General features: G+C 36.8%; 1 protein-coding gene across 8 annotated transcripts in view; it reads right to left on the bottom strand.

Moving 5' to 3' along the window:
- Positions 1-18,423, bottom strand: part of LOC128890152 (max-binding protein MNT-like) — a 53,192-nt gene that overhangs the window by 17,526 nt on the left and 17,243 nt on the right. For 3 of the 8 annotated variants that reach the window (XM_054148397.1, XM_054148398.1, XM_054148399.1), the window contains 2 exons: positions 18,017-18,088; positions 1,594-1,972 (listed from right to left, as the gene is read on the bottom strand). In XM_054148397.1, coding sequence (XP_054004372.1) covers positions 1,594-1,972; positions 18,017-18,088 — 451 coding nt within the window. Of the gene's footprint in view, positions 1-1,593; positions 1,973-10,865; positions 11,468-13,726; positions 13,848-16,075; positions 16,737-18,016; positions 18,089-18,423 lie in introns of those variants that run through there. The other 5 variants (XM_054148400.1, XM_054148402.1, XM_054148395.1 and 2 more) reach the window with 4 other exon arrangements.

Raw genomic sequence — 18,423 nt, 5'->3', positions numbered from 1 at the left:
ATTAACAATAATAATGCTAATTATATTTCTATGGATTGCAGTATGATATTGTTAGGAAATAATTTATTGAAAAGTATAAAAATATCGTCCGGGCATAAAATATCAATTTGTGGTGATACGGTTTTGTGGAAATGTTGCCATCATAACTTGTGCGTGGCGTCAGAATTTTGTTATTAATAGATATTAATTTTCAAGCATCAAATTATTTCCTAACAATATCATACTGCAATGCATAGATATATAATTAATATTATTATTGTTAATACTAAATAATCGTGTAATTTTTAATAAATATGTATCTCATACTAATATATATACATACACATACACACTCATATTATACAAAAATTTATAAAAGTGTAGGAGGCAAATGTATCGTACTGTATATCAATGGATTCGGAAAGCAATTTCCGTTCATTTTTGTCGTTATATAAATTTTTGTATCTCTTAAAATAATGTAACAAAAAATTTCTTCGTTATAAACAAATTACATTTTACATAATCTGTGACCACTTTTCGTTTTACCTCATGAAACCATGAAACTTCTCCCGAAGAACATTTCTTATATCTATTGTAGTTTTCGAGATAGCATTTTTCTGCTGAAACTTCAAGGGGTGCTTCAACCCCTAAACTTGCGATTGAGCAGCTATAAAAAAAATACGTATCCCTTATTTTCACCTGCTTAATGTACCCACCAAGTTTCATCAAAATCAGAGACGGGCAGTTGGATATGTTCCCTTGCGAGACATACAGAGCGTTTCCAAATGTGTGAAAATATGTATTTGTTGGGGCCACGTCTTCGCGCCAATACGAATAGGAAAGTCCTTTATCATTTTGCGATATGAGGATTCGTTATCGAGATATAAGCAATTGATGTGATTTTTGGTGCGCACTGTGGGAGTCTCGATCAGCTGATCGCACAGCCGAACTTGATCCACAAAAAAAAAAATTAAAGCAACTACCTTGCGAAGGCAAGGGAGGGCAAATTCTCATTGAAGATGAACAATTTGGAGTAAAGAATAAAAAAGATCGTGGTCGTAGTCAGGAGCGTGACAAGGCAGAGCCTGAAGGGTTTTCCTTGGGCACCATATTATATAGGGCAGTTTCAAAAATAATAGTCAATTATTCTGGATCTAAAATGATTATTAAAAATAAATACAAGTCATGGTAAGCCGTATATATCTATGTTTAATCATTGGGCACTCTCTTAACACGTTCACTGCCAGGCTAATACTCTTGAAAATTTCTACTGTGATTAAATTTTGTTTACAGACTATTGGAAAACTGTGTAATGATACATTTATTGTGGCGTTTAGTTTTGTAACTTCATTAAAGTTCAAGTATTTTATTTAAATTCATGTTCTGTGACACTTAACTTTCAGAATTAATTTTCTGTGTGAAAATCACTGTCACCCATATATATGGGTGACGTGGCGATCAACGTGTTAAAATGAATGATTGATTCTTTTGAATTTTAAATTACTAATTTAAATTACATTACTGGAAATAAATAGAAGTCGCAGTGACAGCGTTAAAATAAAACGTCCTATTTTCAAAATCCAATCGAATAATAGAATAATAAAGTATTCTCACCCGTTTCGATGCTTTTTACTGTCGTGGCTAGGCTCGACGTCGACGACGAGATTGCCGGTGTTCTGCTGCGAATGATTCGAATTGTGATTCTCCACGTAAGGATTATGCGTGCTGTTGTGGTTGTTGTGATGGTGGTGATGGTGATGCGGTTGCTGCTGTTGCTGTGGCGCCTGTTGTTGCTGCTGCTGTTGCTGCTGGTGAGGAGGGAGATGATGGTGCGATGTGGAGTGAAGGGCGGTCAGGTGACCTGGGTTTGCACTTGCCGTGGGTGGCGTTACTCGCGTGCTCGAGATCACGGGACTCCCTCGTGAACCTGCCGAGTGATTCCCATTCGTCCTATTGTTTTCCAGCGGCTCCTCCTCTGCAAAATAAAATGAACCTTTTCCAAAGTCTGATTACAAGATTTTCTTTAATCCTCAACTGATAACGCGGAGTTAACACGACCCACTTTCGAACAACACCGTACCTAATCGCATTCTAGCAATCTTTAGCCGCGAAATTATTAATCGATTGGGTAACAATTAAGCGCGACTTCGGTTGACTCGAAATGTGTGATATTTCGTTCGGTGTTCGAAACCTTCAAATGTCACGATTAAATTAAAATTTACAAAGTTGATCAAGTAGAGGAGTTATAATTGATTTTACTTTATAAATATTCAACAAAATTTTAATGGAAACATTTAGGGATATTCAATTTGAACTACTTATAATTTTTATTGGTTTCTTGGTTAAGATAAAAATAATCGTACTTCTTTGTGCGATCAATTGAGATTTGAATTTAATTGTCATATTTGTAGGTTCTAAATATTGTCTATACAATCAATACAAAACATCTATCATAAAATTTGCTAGATTACGTGATAGTTGTTTTGATAAATTGTATGTTTATTCACCATGTTCAAAATTCGTCAAAATATGCCCTTCCTTGGTATCAGTAAAGAAAACTTGCTCTTTGCATTTCAAATACTTTAGCACTCTAAACGTTCCAGGTAATCGTTAGTCTGGAAAGGAAGAAAATTCCTCGTTAAATGTTGTTAGAGTGCGAATGTATTCGTAAAATTTGCCATTGAGAAATTCCCAGGGTAAATGCTTCCCGGCGGTAGGCACTTCGCAAAGCCGAAGATTTTACAGCGGTAATTCCCGAGCAGTTGGGCGATCTCAAAAGTTTCATTCTGGACGGCATTCATGGAGCCCACCGCCAATTCCTTGCGTTCTACGATGCAGACGACAAAGCTTCCCTTGCCCCATTCTATTCTATGCCCGAACCTGAATGACTGCGTTCTCGCCTAAGATTAGCGGATGCCTCTCTGGAGTGGCGATGGGTTCGATACGAACACCCCGCAACCATAACGAACGCGACACAACTATTCCAACTAGCAATTTTTTTTATACGTCGTGTATCTTAACCCTTTGCAGTCGAGGCCTTTTTTCTTGTATTTACCAGCAACTCAAGATGTTTCTTAACATTCTATTGCTATGAATTCTAAGCTATCGAGATTTTAGAACAAGGTCACCTTTACCTCACCGACAATCATTTTATTGATACGTCGAGCTCCAAAGAAATTGAATCTAAACACTTTGGGTATTGTAGATTTGCTCCATGAAACCTAATGGTGACTGAGAGTCACCTCTCGAGTGCAAAGGGTTAATATTCGTGTATTAAAATAATTACAATTACTCAAAACTTTATCCTCGGCGTCTTTTCTTGAAATAGTTGTACGTCGGACAAATGTGTTGGTACTTTTTTAATAATTAATATTTTTAATATTGTTGTATCGTGTATTAACACATTTCGTACTAGAGAATCCCCACATTAATAATAATAATAATAATAATAATAATGAACGCCAAGCGAAGAGTTTTGCATCGAAGGAGGGCTTCATTTATAAACTAAAGTTGTCATCGGCGTTTACCTGTTCAAACGTAGACTGAAATTAATTACGAGCAAGGACAGCTGTCTGATGAACAATTCAACCGTAATGTAATAGTTTTCACAGGTACTTCTATTTTTAAATCGACAGAAATGTACGAGGCGAACCGCATAACTTGATCACCTCGATTATTTCCGGTCTTACTCCACAGAGTCTAATATTTTCTTATCTTGGTTAATTTGGATCTCAGCGCTCTCCCAGATGGTTACATTACATGTTTTTTTTAAATTGTATTAGATTGTCCCGAAAGTTTCTTTCGCGTGATGCACTCAATTATTTTACGTGACAGTGTTTATATAAATAGACAATCTAATTTGATAGACATCGATGTTGTAACAGTAATGGAGCAAATTGAATCGTGCACAATTCAGTAATGTAACATCAAACATAAAATATCGTGCATGTATTACTTATTAATAAAGCGAAAGAAACTTTCGGGACAGCCTAATACTATGTAACATATGATGTATAACATAGAACGTCGAATATTTATCATGTGTTATGTAATTGAGAAGGTGTAATGTGTAACACCATGTTTATTCAAACATAATACGTTACATATACCATGTACCATACAAGTAACACACGAAATGTAATAAAAAACATGTAATACGTAACATATGATAGTTTCTCTAAGACTGTAACACGTCGAAATACTTTGTTCAGTCGCGACCTAAACGCATCGCTACGAGTATCCTGTAGGACTCGCGATTTTCGCGCTGGGATATTCGCTCCATTCGTCGCGATGCTATAAATTAGCCCAGCACGTGTACGCACATGCAACTAACTCATTCATGTACCAAGAGACTTGGCAAAGCCCCGTCGCATAGCTCGACGCTTCCTAAATCTATTCCGGGCTTAAAAGACGACGTGTACGGTACCACGAGAACAAGAAGTAAGAAAGTACACCGACGATATATACCTCGCACTCGGTGCACGCCTGCGTCGGTGACCAACGACGAATAACACTAAAACGATCCTTGGAACATGATAACGCGATGCACGAGAAACAAGATTCGACTAACTTGCAATTCATCAACGATGAATCGCGTTAAATTCTGCCTTTATTAGTTTCTTTAACGGGAAGAAATTTATCGACGGCGTTAATGTAATGTTAGGGCAGTGTTTCTCAAATTTTTAGTGATAATTAGTAGACTTATATTTGATGCATTATATTTGATGCATTATATTTGATGCATTATATTTGATGCATGATGTGCAGTAATATGGAGAAGCTTCCAAAAATATACACGATGTATATCGAATAATGCAATTAATAATCATTTTCGTACATACGCTTGGCGATGGTCCTTAAATTTTAAATTAAAAATTGTTAAATTCCAAAATTCGAGCTGTAGAATGAAATATTTCGCGATAAATAATTAAAAATTTATCTCTTGAATCATATAATAGTCGTGAATAAATTGCTAGCTATCTATTCGTTATCTATTGTTCAAATTCTCCTAATTATCGATACAATCGCAATTTTCTACGCGGTTCTTGATCTTTCGTAGATTTTTATCGAATGACCTACTTCGCGAGATAATCTTCTGCAGACGCAGGGACAGGAAGTCCGGTTTTGCGTAACGGGTTGTCGCATTCGATAGGCTAAATCTCCACGACGATCTTCGCATTTTATCCTTCCCTTATATCTACACTGAATTATTCCTTGCTCTGTACAACGAAAACGAAACACGTCGAAACTTTCATCTCTGATTTTAAGGACACGTATTTAAGAAGAACGAAACATAAACTGTTTATGCGCATGAGAATTAAATTTCAATTAAAATCTAGATGTTAAATTTGGGAGGAAAGAATTCAAATAAATAACTGTGGAAATATATTGCAGAGATTATGTTTAAAATATAAATTATAAAATACCATCCAGAATAAATTCGCGCAAGTCACAGTCACTTTTACAAGTCACAGATAGATTTTTTAATGTAATAATAATAGTGGAATCTAAGATTAAGTTGATAGGTTCGAGTGTTGAAAAATGGAACGCACTGTTCAAACAAAGCGTCCGAAAGTTAATAGGCATGGTGTTGGAGCATATAGTAGACAGAAAAGAAGAGGGGATGGTAAAGGAATCGAATGGCACGTCCTTGACCTAAAAATAGCGACCTCCGCTAATTTTTGGTGTCCAAATTTGATGCTCAATGACGCGGCGCAACTGTTTGCAAATTTGTCGAGCTTCTTTGATTCGCGAACCTCATACATCTGGCAAAGTTCAACTCGAAGAAATTATAATACAAAATTAGCACGAATATAATGTCTACACATAATAGAAAATACAACGATATTATTTTACTTTTCTTCGCCGATGTAGTATCTTTAAATTCTAATATTTTAATATTTTATTCCTAAATTAGTACATGTCAATACTATCATCGACCCTGTTTAACATTACGTGACGTTGTTCAACATTGTTCCTCTGACCAACTCAAGTTTTATTTTTATTTTAAAACCGCGTACCTCGAACAATGAAATAATAATCCCGCGCGTTTATAATTTGAAAACTTTGTACGTGGAAGCTGTCGCGAAATCCTTTGGAAAAGAAAAACTTGGACGACAGGATTAAAGACTATCGCGAGAAGGCGAGCCTGTCCGTCTAGACTCTTGGACGGACGTTCGAATGGTAATTCCACGCGATGAGCTAAAATGGACAGAGACGAACGAACGTGACTGTTCTTTTATCTGCGAAATCGGCATGAAATCAGCCTTAGACTGGAGGTCAAAGTGAACTACGTATGGAAGCGTATCGAAACGCGGCAGACCACTGTGCGATAATCCGTCCACATGGCGAAATCCTTCGATCGAATGTCGCGAATTTAAAATCAACAGGCATCGGCTAGAAGACGCGAGTGCTCGCTACTGGGCATCGATCATTTTAAATCAAGTTTCGCAATCGTGGTTCGAATTAAATCGCTTAATCTTACTTCTGTTTATTTATTCGTATGTGTCTGCGATTTATACTTTCTTTTTCTAATTATTATTTGTTTTGTTATCAGATTAGTCTACAGTATAAGTTAAACGACCTATTTGCTACATATCGTTTAAGAGAAAATAATTATAGTAATGTATGATAATAAATGTAATAATTATATTACTTAGCGAAAGAAATGTTACAAGTGGGAAAAATTCCAAAACATTCTCGCTTATAAATAATATGTTCACATATTAAAGTTTGGATGTATTAGTAGTACTTCTATTATTTCTATTTATTGTAATTGTCCTCTTCGGGTGAAACCTTTCTAGACTAGATATAGAGGATGATACTTCGAAACAACATCAAACCTAATATACAAATTCAAAATCAGTCCGACACAAACAATTCTTACACTAAATACACTTAACTAATGGTTAATCCAAGCCTGATTCTCACGCATTTCACCACGAATTCGAACCCTAATCTCGCTAGTATTTAAAGTTTTGGCCAATCTAGTTCTAGCTTACAGTTCAATCAGTGGTCCTGCTGTAACGCGAGAACCCAACGTCCAGCTAAAGAATATTTATAGGCCCGTGCGTACGTAACCACTTTAAGTCGAAGCATCCTCGATGCTCAAGAAAGAAAAAAGACACGGCTCCTCTCTGCAAATCAACTCCCATTTAACGGGAGCAGACCTAATTACGGCGTCAATAAAAATCACGGAATCACCGGTGATTATCCTCCGCGGTTGTCAATGGCCACGTGATCGTATGGTAACGTATGAATGTTACTAATGACGATCATCAGACGGAAGAGTATCACAATTTCGCGGAAAGAGAAGATCTCATTGATCTTAGGATTTTTGTTTACTAGACTGCGGATGTTTACGCATTCATAGCAAGTAAAAATATCGGGATATGTGTGAGAATGTGTGCAAATGGAAAAATATACATGTTGATGATATCAACAATAATATACACTATTCAACACTTCGAGTGCCAGATAAATACTCATGGAAATATTTACATGTATCGAAATATATAGAAATATTTTGTTCTCGTACAATTGAAAAACCATATAATTTATCATTTACGATCCAAAACCTAGACAGATTTATTTTTTAATAAGGCCTTTATTTAGGTTTCCATTTTTTTCTCTGTACCCCATGAAAATGTTAATTTGCATAAACATCCACGGTCTAGTAATTAAGAAAGGAAGCTGCAGTTTTAGTTAGTACGTCCTACACAACCGACACGATCGAATCATCGTCGCGAACGAAAACACTTTTTCAACAGGAAGGACAGCGCGACACTAAAACACTTTATCAGCTAGAGCCTAGACGATAGTGCGTTTGCCATCGCGCTGTTGCTTACATCCTCGCTAGCTGGTTTCTCGATGGCGATGGTATACTCGATAAAGAAAAAAAGCGGCAATACATTTCGCCACGTGCGGATTCGCCGTCGATCCCGAGCGCGTGTCCGTCAGTTGAAAACTGCAACTGCAGAGTATCGTTAGTGGCAATCGATGGTTAAGTGCAGTGTCACGGCCACCAAGTCGAGCTACCACGTGCCACGCGACATGACTGCCTCGTGGAAGACGAATCGGGAAATTAGTAAGATTGTGAAGTATTGCGCAGTCTAATCAGTTTTACCAGGAAGTTAACAGTTCATCTACTGGGAGGTTTTTTTATTTTAATTTCAGTGCTTAGCTGACGAAATTAAAGCTCAAATGAAGTTATATTAAATCCTAGCACTCTCTGATTGTAATATATTAGGTTGTTAATATATATCTATCGAATTACATAGGTGCCATTTTGTTCCACAACCTTTCCACTTTTTAAAGGATTTGTGCATGTTATTTATGCATGTTATTTGTTTTCAAGCACTTCGATATATTCAGACCTGTACCACCTACCAAAAATCGGCATGGACTTTTCGGATAACCCAATAGTATTTGTAAACAAACTCTGTAGGAGGATAAAACAATCTCATTTCCCATTCCAAGTTATACCATTTAAAAATCTATTCGTGGACTGATACTGCTATTAAAGCTCCGAGATTCAACGAAATCTAATTTTCTGTTTGTTACAATAACCTATATCGAAAATCAACTTTATCCTTTTTTTCCTGAAATAATATTTCTCGCTGGCCCGAAACAAGATTTCGATGGAATTTCGGTGAATCAATTTGCTAAATAATATATGCAAAGTAAATTGCTCGGGATCGCCTGTACATTTATCAACTTTGCCAGCGTGTTTGCTAGATATATATCAATTTAATTGACTCAAGTTAAACGTAAATGTAAACGTAACAACGCCTTTAAAGAATGCCTGACAGAAATTACGTCTCGAGATATTTTACGAGTAATTAACGAGATATTAACAGTAAAGTGACATAAAGTTTGACGGTATAATTCTGAAAACTGTGCTTCCTTTGGAAACGGATCGAATGCCTTATTTATCCCATTTTAATATTTATGTTTACACAAGTTTTCCAAATATATCGGTCGATGCACCATTGTGAAAATTCCATAAAAACTACAGTTATCTATCACTAACCATTAAATGTGAAGATTTAAGAATTATAAAAATCACAACGATATGCACTTCTCCACAGCTAAAGATTTACAACGCTAACTAACACGAATGCTTTATGTGTACAAAAAGTTTGTGTTGACGTCATGACGTTGACGTCATTAGATGTCACGTTTCATTAGATTTAATATCAGTATTAATAAACGAACGATACTAAAAGTTTACTGTGGAAATATGTGAACAGGATAAATTTTTGTTCAAGGCAATTATTATTTCTAGATATCTATCTATTATTTTAAAAACCGTATAAATGGTAGGGGGAGGGGGGAGGGGGGGGGGGGGAGCAGCAGTCTACTGAACACCTTCGAGCTTCAGTTTTGAATTCATTGCCTCCGATTAATTAGAGTTACGTTCTATTAATTCAGCGAACGGACGCCAATGTACTATCGAATGATCATTGCTATTAATCAGGAAGTATACACATAAAATATGCAAAACCATGCAGATTGGTTACGGTATTAAAGTTCGATCATCTTCGTCTCGCGAGTTTAACACTACATAAACTGAAGAATAATGTCCTGCGGCGGCTACTTAATGGGTTTAAATAAAAGTTTTTAATAAACCTGCAAATGCAAATATTTGCTTATTTATAGAACTAGCTTTCTACTTATATTATATTTATAGAACTAGCTTACTCTTCTCCAATGAAGAGTATATTTAATTTTCATGAATGAATCTAAACGTATACCTATAGATACTTTTAAACTCAACGTAAACAAACTGGAACAGAAATTCAAAATAAAGACCTGACAATACACTTTTCAAATTCTTATTTTTCTTGGATGATATCGCATTTATGAAGAGTACAATTTAAGAAACTAAACGTAATAGAGAATTGCTGTATCGCAGAATGTAAACAAGCTTCACAGTCAAAGCCCCGAAACCTCAAAGAAGGTCGTGGACCTTCGTCAAATAAATGTGATATTATCAAACTTCAAATAACTATAACTTGCGCACTAAACATGACAGAAAATTGCAAGAATCTCCCCTAAAATATTCCGAATACATAAAGGAAATAATTAACTTCCCGATTTATAGGGAAGTTATTGTATTTGCCCCTAAAATGAAAAAATCGATTTTTTAGCAGATCTCCATGTTTCAAGGTCATTGGAGTAATTTTAGCCTATTTTTAACAAATTTTTCGTTAACGTTTTCTGAAAAAACTAATAGCGAAATCAAAATAATCGATGATGCAATCGATGTATATCAATCTAACTTAGAGCTGATTAGATTTTGTTCTAATTCGGTCCAGTAGTTTTTTAGTTTTTTTTTTTAAGAAAACTGAACTCAATAACGCAATCTAGATGGAAGAATATGAATTTATGAGCGAATAACTAAACGGAAATAATATATGTACATACATTACTATTATTACATTTATATGCATATGTATAACAGGGTGTTCCAAAAGTATGGAAACAGTCAAATATTTCCAAAATGGAACATTTGTGAGAAAAAGGGTTTAGAGAAATGTTTTAGGGTTTCAAAAATTCTATTGAACGATCGTGTCCGTTTGACCTTCAATGGGCCGGTCAAAGTCACTTCAAGGTCAACACGATTTTTTTAATGGAACACCTCATTTTTTGTCATGCACTGTGAAAGCTGGCTATGAGGCCTTTTCAAAACACTAGTTTCAAACATGTTTTTTATTCACGATAGATGGCGCTGTAATCGGAAATCGGGACGTTCCTTGTGTGGCCCGTAAAGGGTCGCACACAAAATAAACACGAATATATGAATATATATATATATGAATTAAGCGAGCAACAATAACCAGCTAGTTTAAAAAAAAAAAAGTCGTAATCGTAAGCGATCTTACTTGCTCCCACTGATCCGACAGGGCTTTCGAGATGAGACATATATAGTTTCTCACAACTCGTTTGAAAATACATCGTGAGACGTTAGTAACAGAATCGTGGCGCGCGCGAAAGGAGCCATAGTGGAGATTAGCTCACCGAGCAGATAATGCCGTATCCATTTTTTCTTGGGCGGGGGCGGCATCCAGCTGCGCACCGGTTCGTCGTTGACGACCACGTCGATTATACCGACGACCTGCGTCGGCATCAGGCTATTCGCGTCTCTGAGCCCGTTTACATTGTTGTTCGTCTCGTTGCCGGCGTCGATCACGCGCTGCGCACCCGCAGCTTTAACCGCGTTCAAATTCATGCGAGGTTGGACCGCCGCTGTGCCGTCCGAGACCAAAAGAACTCCCATGTTCCCGAGGACTCGCGATGCTACTACGCACGGTGCTCTGGCATACGCGACACGTGGACCAAACACCACGCTAAATAACCTATATAGTAGTCTATAGTCGTGCTTGGCGATCGAGTTTTCGATACGCACACACACGCGCACATACGCACTCTCGATGCACTGGACAACACTAACCGTTATTCTTCTAATAGCTTCGACAAGTTGTTTCTATATACAAGATGGTGATTAGCGGTTGTGCCCAAAAGGGAGACACTTGGATTCTTAAGATTAGTCGATTCGAGCATTTGTAGGACGTTTTGGGTGAAACGGTTCGGACTAAAGGTCGGTTCAGACTTATACGACACGGACCGGCACCGACACGACAAAACATTAAAATACGCGTTTAAAGGTCCATTTACACATATCCGTAACGTGTCAGTTCGGTATTTGAAACGTATCGGTAACGTCACGGAGCGGTGTCGGACGTGTGTGAACATGCCCGTTCAAAAACAACAGAAGAATATTTAAAATCACTGACACTGGTGGAACATTACGGAACTGAACGGATACGGAACTGACACGTTACGGATACGTGTAAATAGACGTTTAACACGTTGATCGCCATGTCACCCATATACAGGTGACAGTGCTTTTCATTGAAGAACAACAAAATTAATTCTGAAAGTCCACCATCAAAGGGAATGAAATTAAACGAAATTCATGAATTTTTATGAAGTTACAAAAATAAATACGACGATTAATGTTTGATTATGCAGTCTCCAGTAGTTTAAATAATATTTCATTTTAGCAGAAACTATTAGGTTGTCCCATAAGTTCGTGTCGAAGACTGTGTCAAAATTTGATAAAAAAAAAAAACCACAGAAATTTTCTAGTAACGGTATAATGACTATGTGAGAGAGGCGAGAAACTATTATAAAATGAGACAGATTATCTTTTCTTGTGACACTTAAGAGTATGTTTCACATATTAATTTGAGAAATAAAAGTATAAATGGCACGAACTTTTAGGACGACCTAATATTAATAAGAATATTTGTCTGACATTCAATGTATTAATGGAACTATTCACACTATTCCCGTTGACGGAACGTACAAGTCGGTGTCTGTTAAGTGTGAATAGTTCCATTAAAACACGCGTTTTAATGTTTTGTCGTGTCGTTGCCGGTTCGTGTCGTATAGTCTGAATCGACCTGAACGAATATGAGTTATCCTTGTTAGAGGCGATGAGAGAAAGCAAAACAAAAGAGCAAAACAAAATCATTTAAAATTCGTTCTTCAAGAGTTCTTCGGTAAGTGTCTCACTTGTTGTCGATGACTAGCACTACAGTAGACACTAATAAGTTGTACGTGGCGTTATACAGGAGTTTAGTCTTCTACTCGACATTTACTTCTCGTTATCTTTTGTTTTGACTATAGCTCACGCACTGTGCATGAGCCTTTCCAGTTGCCTGGACAGCATCACGCGGCGTAAACGGAAAGTGAAATAAAATAAGCCTGGCACTTGACGTGTTAATATCGAAGAAAAACATGTACCGCTTACGCACGAGAAGAATGAATCTCTGGGAACACGCGAACATTTCGGTACAACCATTTCATCGCATTACAAAGATTTAAACTATAGTATGGCTAGAATGTAGTATACTGAAATGTACGCGCGTAAGAAATTTACGCGTGTCGCTAGATTCGTCGTTCTTTTCTTACTTGAGCAGTACACCTTTTAGGTCTCGCTAAAGGACAACTCAACTTCTACAAGCGAAAACCGAACAAATTAAAAATAAAATGCTTGAATGAACTAAATCAATTATCAAGGTTCTATTAGGTGTAGAAATGAATTCTGTTCCTTTACAGGCAATCGTTTCCAACTATATAGTTTAAACAAAAATAGTTACTCGACATTTTATGTTAATGTATCAACCTAGTAATGAATCCCCCACAGGTTACTTTGAAATTTGGTTTTACGACTATATGTCCCTCCCTTGGAATACATGACTAAGGAAAAATTAAGTTGTATAGTTTGTTTTTTTTTTATAAATAAACCGGTAAGTTTACCATAGAAAGGCACAGAATTCGTTTTGAAACCTAATGTATCTATCTGCTATCAATTAGGTTGTCCCAAAAGTTTCTTTCATTTGATTAATAAGTAATACATGCGCAATATTTTATGTCTAATGTTACATTATTGAATTGTGTACGATTCATTTTGCTCCATTACTGTTACATCAACATCTCAGAAATTAGATTGTCTATTTATATAAACACTATCGCAACAAATAATTGAGTGCAAATTACGAAAGAAACTTTTGGGACGATCTAATATCTGCTCTTCCGGCAATTTCCAACTAATAATCCACGGAGACACCCCTAGTGCACCCCGATGATTTTTAAATGATGAAAATATTATCGATTGACAAAATCGATAGTAGAATAGAAATTCAAAGAAACGAATAAACGATAAACAATGTTCCACCGTTTTAGGCACGAAGGACTCGAAGGTAAATACACGCGTCGTCGCACGGTGCTGAGCGTCGAATTGCGCAGCCTCGCGACGACCGATAAAACTGTTGTCCAGGACGCGTCGAACAGACGACTAGTCGAAAAGAAGTGGAAACGACCGGGAATGCGAAGCGCGTGGAAAAGAGAGAGGGCTGCGTCACAGTTTCACAGAGAGAGAGAGAGGGGGGGGGCAGTTACGACGAGTGAATACGACGAGGTCGCAATTTATATACGACGGAAAGAAAAAAAAAAAAAATGGGAACTTTCGAAACAGTCATGGTACTATAGCCTGCGAATCCTTGATCGAGTCTTCGACACGGAGACATTTAACCCTTTGCGATCGTCAATCGACCGATGGTCGACATGTGCACTAAATGATTATATCATGCAAACACTTGTATGAATAACTATTCCTAATAAACGTTGTTAATAAATTGCTTACAAGTTTTATTTTATTCCCCTTAATTAGCAAACACCTGTATGAATAACTATTCCTAATAAACGTTGTTAATAAATTGCTTACAAGTTTTATTTTATTCCCCTTAATTAGCAAACACCTGTATGAATAACTATTCCTAATAAACGTTGTTAATATATTGCTTACAAGTTTTATTTTATTCCCCTTAGTTCCCTATTTCATGCTATGTTACATATATTCGATGTTTTGTTCAAACATGTTCCAAAGGGAGGCCCGCAAAGAGTTAGTCGACCATTATCGATCAAGAATTTCGAAGCTCTCTGTGGATTAAAGTCTTCAACGCCTTCGAGGTAAGCGTAACAGATTCGAATAAATTTTCAATTAACCCATTCGTGTTCGCGATATCGTTATCGATACACGCAACTTCGGATAATTCATATTATTACTATTATAATATCAGCTGCTTTCTTCTTAAAGATTATTCTTTAATACCTTAACTGCCCTATCTTTTTATTTCTACATAACGACTCTGATCACCGTACAAAAAAAAAATATGTACAAGAAATTGTATTAGTATTGAAGCAAAGTGAAGTGGTCTTACAACCGAACCTCTTCATTTAGAACTACAGTGGGTGTAAAAAGTATTCGTACACCGATCAATTTCCAAAAAAAACTATGTAAAATTGTAATTTATTTAACTTAGTTTTTATAAACAATGACATTCTACATATTCTCGGAAATCTCTAGAATAGATGGAGTAGAAAGAAAAATAGCTATTTATGTAAGTTGCGAAATTAACAAGAAAAAAACAATTGATCGATAGAAATATCGAAGCAATAAATATTCGCACAACTGTTTAATTTTTAAAACTTCGTTAAAAAAAAGAAATTTACATTACTTTATATTACTAATTCGTACGGAGCAATAAACTAATGTGTTTACGTTACAAACTCTACTGTAAATGGTTCGTCGTAAGAATCGTACAAATACTTATTGCTTCTATACTTTTACCCACTTTTCACATTTTTTTGTTAATTTCGCAAATTACATTGACCAGTAAATGTTGTTTGGACTATATCTATCTTACAGACTTCCAAGAATATGTAAAATATCATTGATTATAAAAAAAAAAAGTTAAGAAAGTACAATTTCACACAAAAGTGTTTTGGGAAATTGATCGGTGTACGAAAACATTCTACACCCACTGTACTCCAAGGAATTCTGAATCATCCTTCACGTGTATTCGTGGACAGCGTATTTAACATTCTAAAATATTCCCAAAAAACACTAATGTTACGCACAAGTTTACGAATATTAGGCTTCCTTTATAATACACGTTAAAAAAGACGAAGGAATGTCGGAGAGTGTCAGTCACCGGTGACCGACACGGCCCGAACAGAGAGACAAACGACAGATACCGATGTCCGGCAAAAAATACAATGTACGAAGGTTGGTACACCGCTCGTAACGACGTTCAATTCGATTTTTCGATACAACGATGAACCGGGATTATCGTAATTGCACAATACGTTCACTGTCCACGCTTGTACACGTGAACATCACTCGAACATGCAATACAGATTGCTATACTGACGACATATCTTTTTTTTTTTTTCAGATTTAGAGAAACGTTCAATTTAATCGTTGCTCGATATTCATCGAGCCAAAACTGCCATGGCTTACACGTAGGCCCAATGAACAACGAACGTGATCGATTACACTTTTAAACAAATCTTTCCTCCAAGATTAATTTCGTCACGTTCGCAATAAAACGATCCGACGCGTTTAAAAAAGAAACAAACAGCTAATATCCACTGCACCTAGGTGTGGGCACGATGAGGTTAATCGATCCTCCGTTCGATTCAAGATTCTTATGTGACAAACGTGCGAAAAATGTCTAAATACCATCGGGCGCGTATCGATCAATCGAGAAACACTGTGCCATTCGAACGATCTCTAAACACGGCTACGCAATTCTTTCGACGTGACGGGGATCTCACTGACTGCTTGTATAATCGTAAATGATAAAAGCGGCGTCTTGTGGTGTCTGCACCGATATGCAACCTCGACCAACCGACCTTTTACGCGTATCTGACTAGACGGTTCGTCGGTGTCTACGACGTGTCCTTTTAAGCGAAACTGTCGAACGTCGCGTTGAAAGCGAAACTACGTCGGCGCGGTTACGTCGCGGTGCTGTGGGGTAACTGGTGTCAACGATCATCGATCGATAAATGAAATCGAGCGGTGGTCGAGGTCCGTGGCCGATCACTCGTACTGATCGTGCGCGCGGAGCAATTCGACGAACGAAGGAAACTCGTACCGCGTGAGTCGCGGGTGCCGACTGAAGTCTAAACGTAAGTGCCACCGCCTCCAACCTGAGGATGACGATCCCCTCCTCCCTTACCCCACCCCTTCGCCCCGAGCATGCCGCCAGTGGCGACGGCGGCAGCGGCGGCGACCAATCTCCTCTCGACCCGCCATCGCCGCCTTCCGTGACATCTCCGTTCTCGCAAGAGCTGCCTCCAGTCACCCGCAACACTCTGTCCTTGTCGCTCGATCAAACGGGGCTTCGGTGCTCTCCCTCCTCTAACCCCTCGATATTTTACTCTCCAGAGCTGTTATCGAATAACATTTTCCTAATTGCCTTAGGTCGTCATTCAATGACGAATGCCTCCGAATCGTTTTGTCATCGGTATAAAAGAAATATTCACGTGCTTAGAGTTACTTGGGGCTTAGTGGATGTAATTGAATTAAGAAATTTGAATATGCTACGGAATTGTAACCCTCTACGCTCGCGAGTATTCTTTAAAAATTCTTAACTCGTGTCTCGCATGTTGATAATCAGCGATCCCCATTCTCGAACATTATACGAGGCACTACAGTAATGCGTTAAGACGGTATCCTGAATTAGGAGGTCTAAAAAAAAAAAGCGGTTTTTCGTGAATTTGTTTAGGATGGAAACAAAATAATTAATTCTATCGAACTTTTTATCCTATTTTCATACATATTTCAGTAGTCTGTAGAAATTTTTTCAACAAGAAATATTCAAATTGAGTCGACTGTAACGCACATTTGTAGACCACCTCACAATTGAAACCTCCTATCGGCGGGAAAAATGCAGATCGTAATTTTGGTTTGGCACAAAAAAAAACAAAAGAAATTTTCATTTTCATACATTTCTCTTCTATGTGAACTAAGAAAAACCCGCAAAAATGGTGAAATGTGAAATCACTGCAAGTTCGAAAAAAAGAACGAGTTCTTTGGGTGGAAAAAATCATTTTAACTTGACGAAAAAGTTGTTTAAAATTTTTTTTGTATGAATTTTCTTAGTTCACATAGAAGAGAAATGTATGAAAATGAACATTTCTTTTGGTTTTTTTTTTCAATGAAGTATTTCATAAAAATTTGTGTTGTTAGTTGAAACGTGTTTTATTATGCATCAAAAACCCTGGTACTGTAGGTTTGATAGTTTTTGCAAAATTAATTCCTAAAAATTACTGAAAAAACAAACTTCTAGACGATAATACCCCTTTAAGAATGACAGCACCTCCCCCACGTAAAGAAACTGGATCCCGTCGATCAACGGCAGGTTAGTAATCGACACTAGACGCGTGAAGTTACTTTTAAGCCGGTGAATTATACATGATCGCCATAATAGGGACGACTAATCGATTGGCTAGTTAAAACAGTGTACGTGTATTCGCGACAGAAGAAATTTTAAAAGTCCCATAATGTTATGTATTATGGATGATCGTACACTTTTGGTTCAAATAAATCATGGAAATTCCCCTTTCGCTTTACAGGATAATTGTAAGGGACATTTTCTTTGAATAATAGAACACTCACCGTCGATAATGAGCATTTTTTCTTCGCAAAACAAGTCATCTTGTTCTGTACGTTCTCTCTTCAATTTGGCACCTAAAACATGGAATGAGAATATATTAGGATAAGATTTCATGTTTATGTACTGTAAATGGAAGATACTTAAATAGACTTTAGCAATCAAGTCTACATCTTTTAATTAAATATAACAGAATCACTTAAAAGTAGAGAGATGTAATATAAATCAGAGGCTACATCCATGTATATACATATATGTATCATATACATATGTAGATATACACACATATACATGTATATACATACATGTACCATATAGATATACACATATATACATGTATATACATACATGTATCATATAGATATACACATATATACATGTACATACATATATGTATCATATAGATATACAC

The sequence above is a fragment of the Hylaeus anthracinus genome, unplaced genomic scaffold (genome assembly GCF_026225885.1).
Source record: "Hylaeus anthracinus isolate JK02 unplaced genomic scaffold, UHH_iyHylAnth1.0_haploid 12000, whole genome shotgun sequence".
NCBI classification, from domain to species: domain Eukaryota; kingdom Metazoa; phylum Arthropoda; class Insecta; order Hymenoptera; family Colletidae; genus Hylaeus; species Hylaeus anthracinus.
Note: the sequence above shows the minus strand (reverse complement) of the source record. Positions and strands in the feature narration are given on the sequence as shown.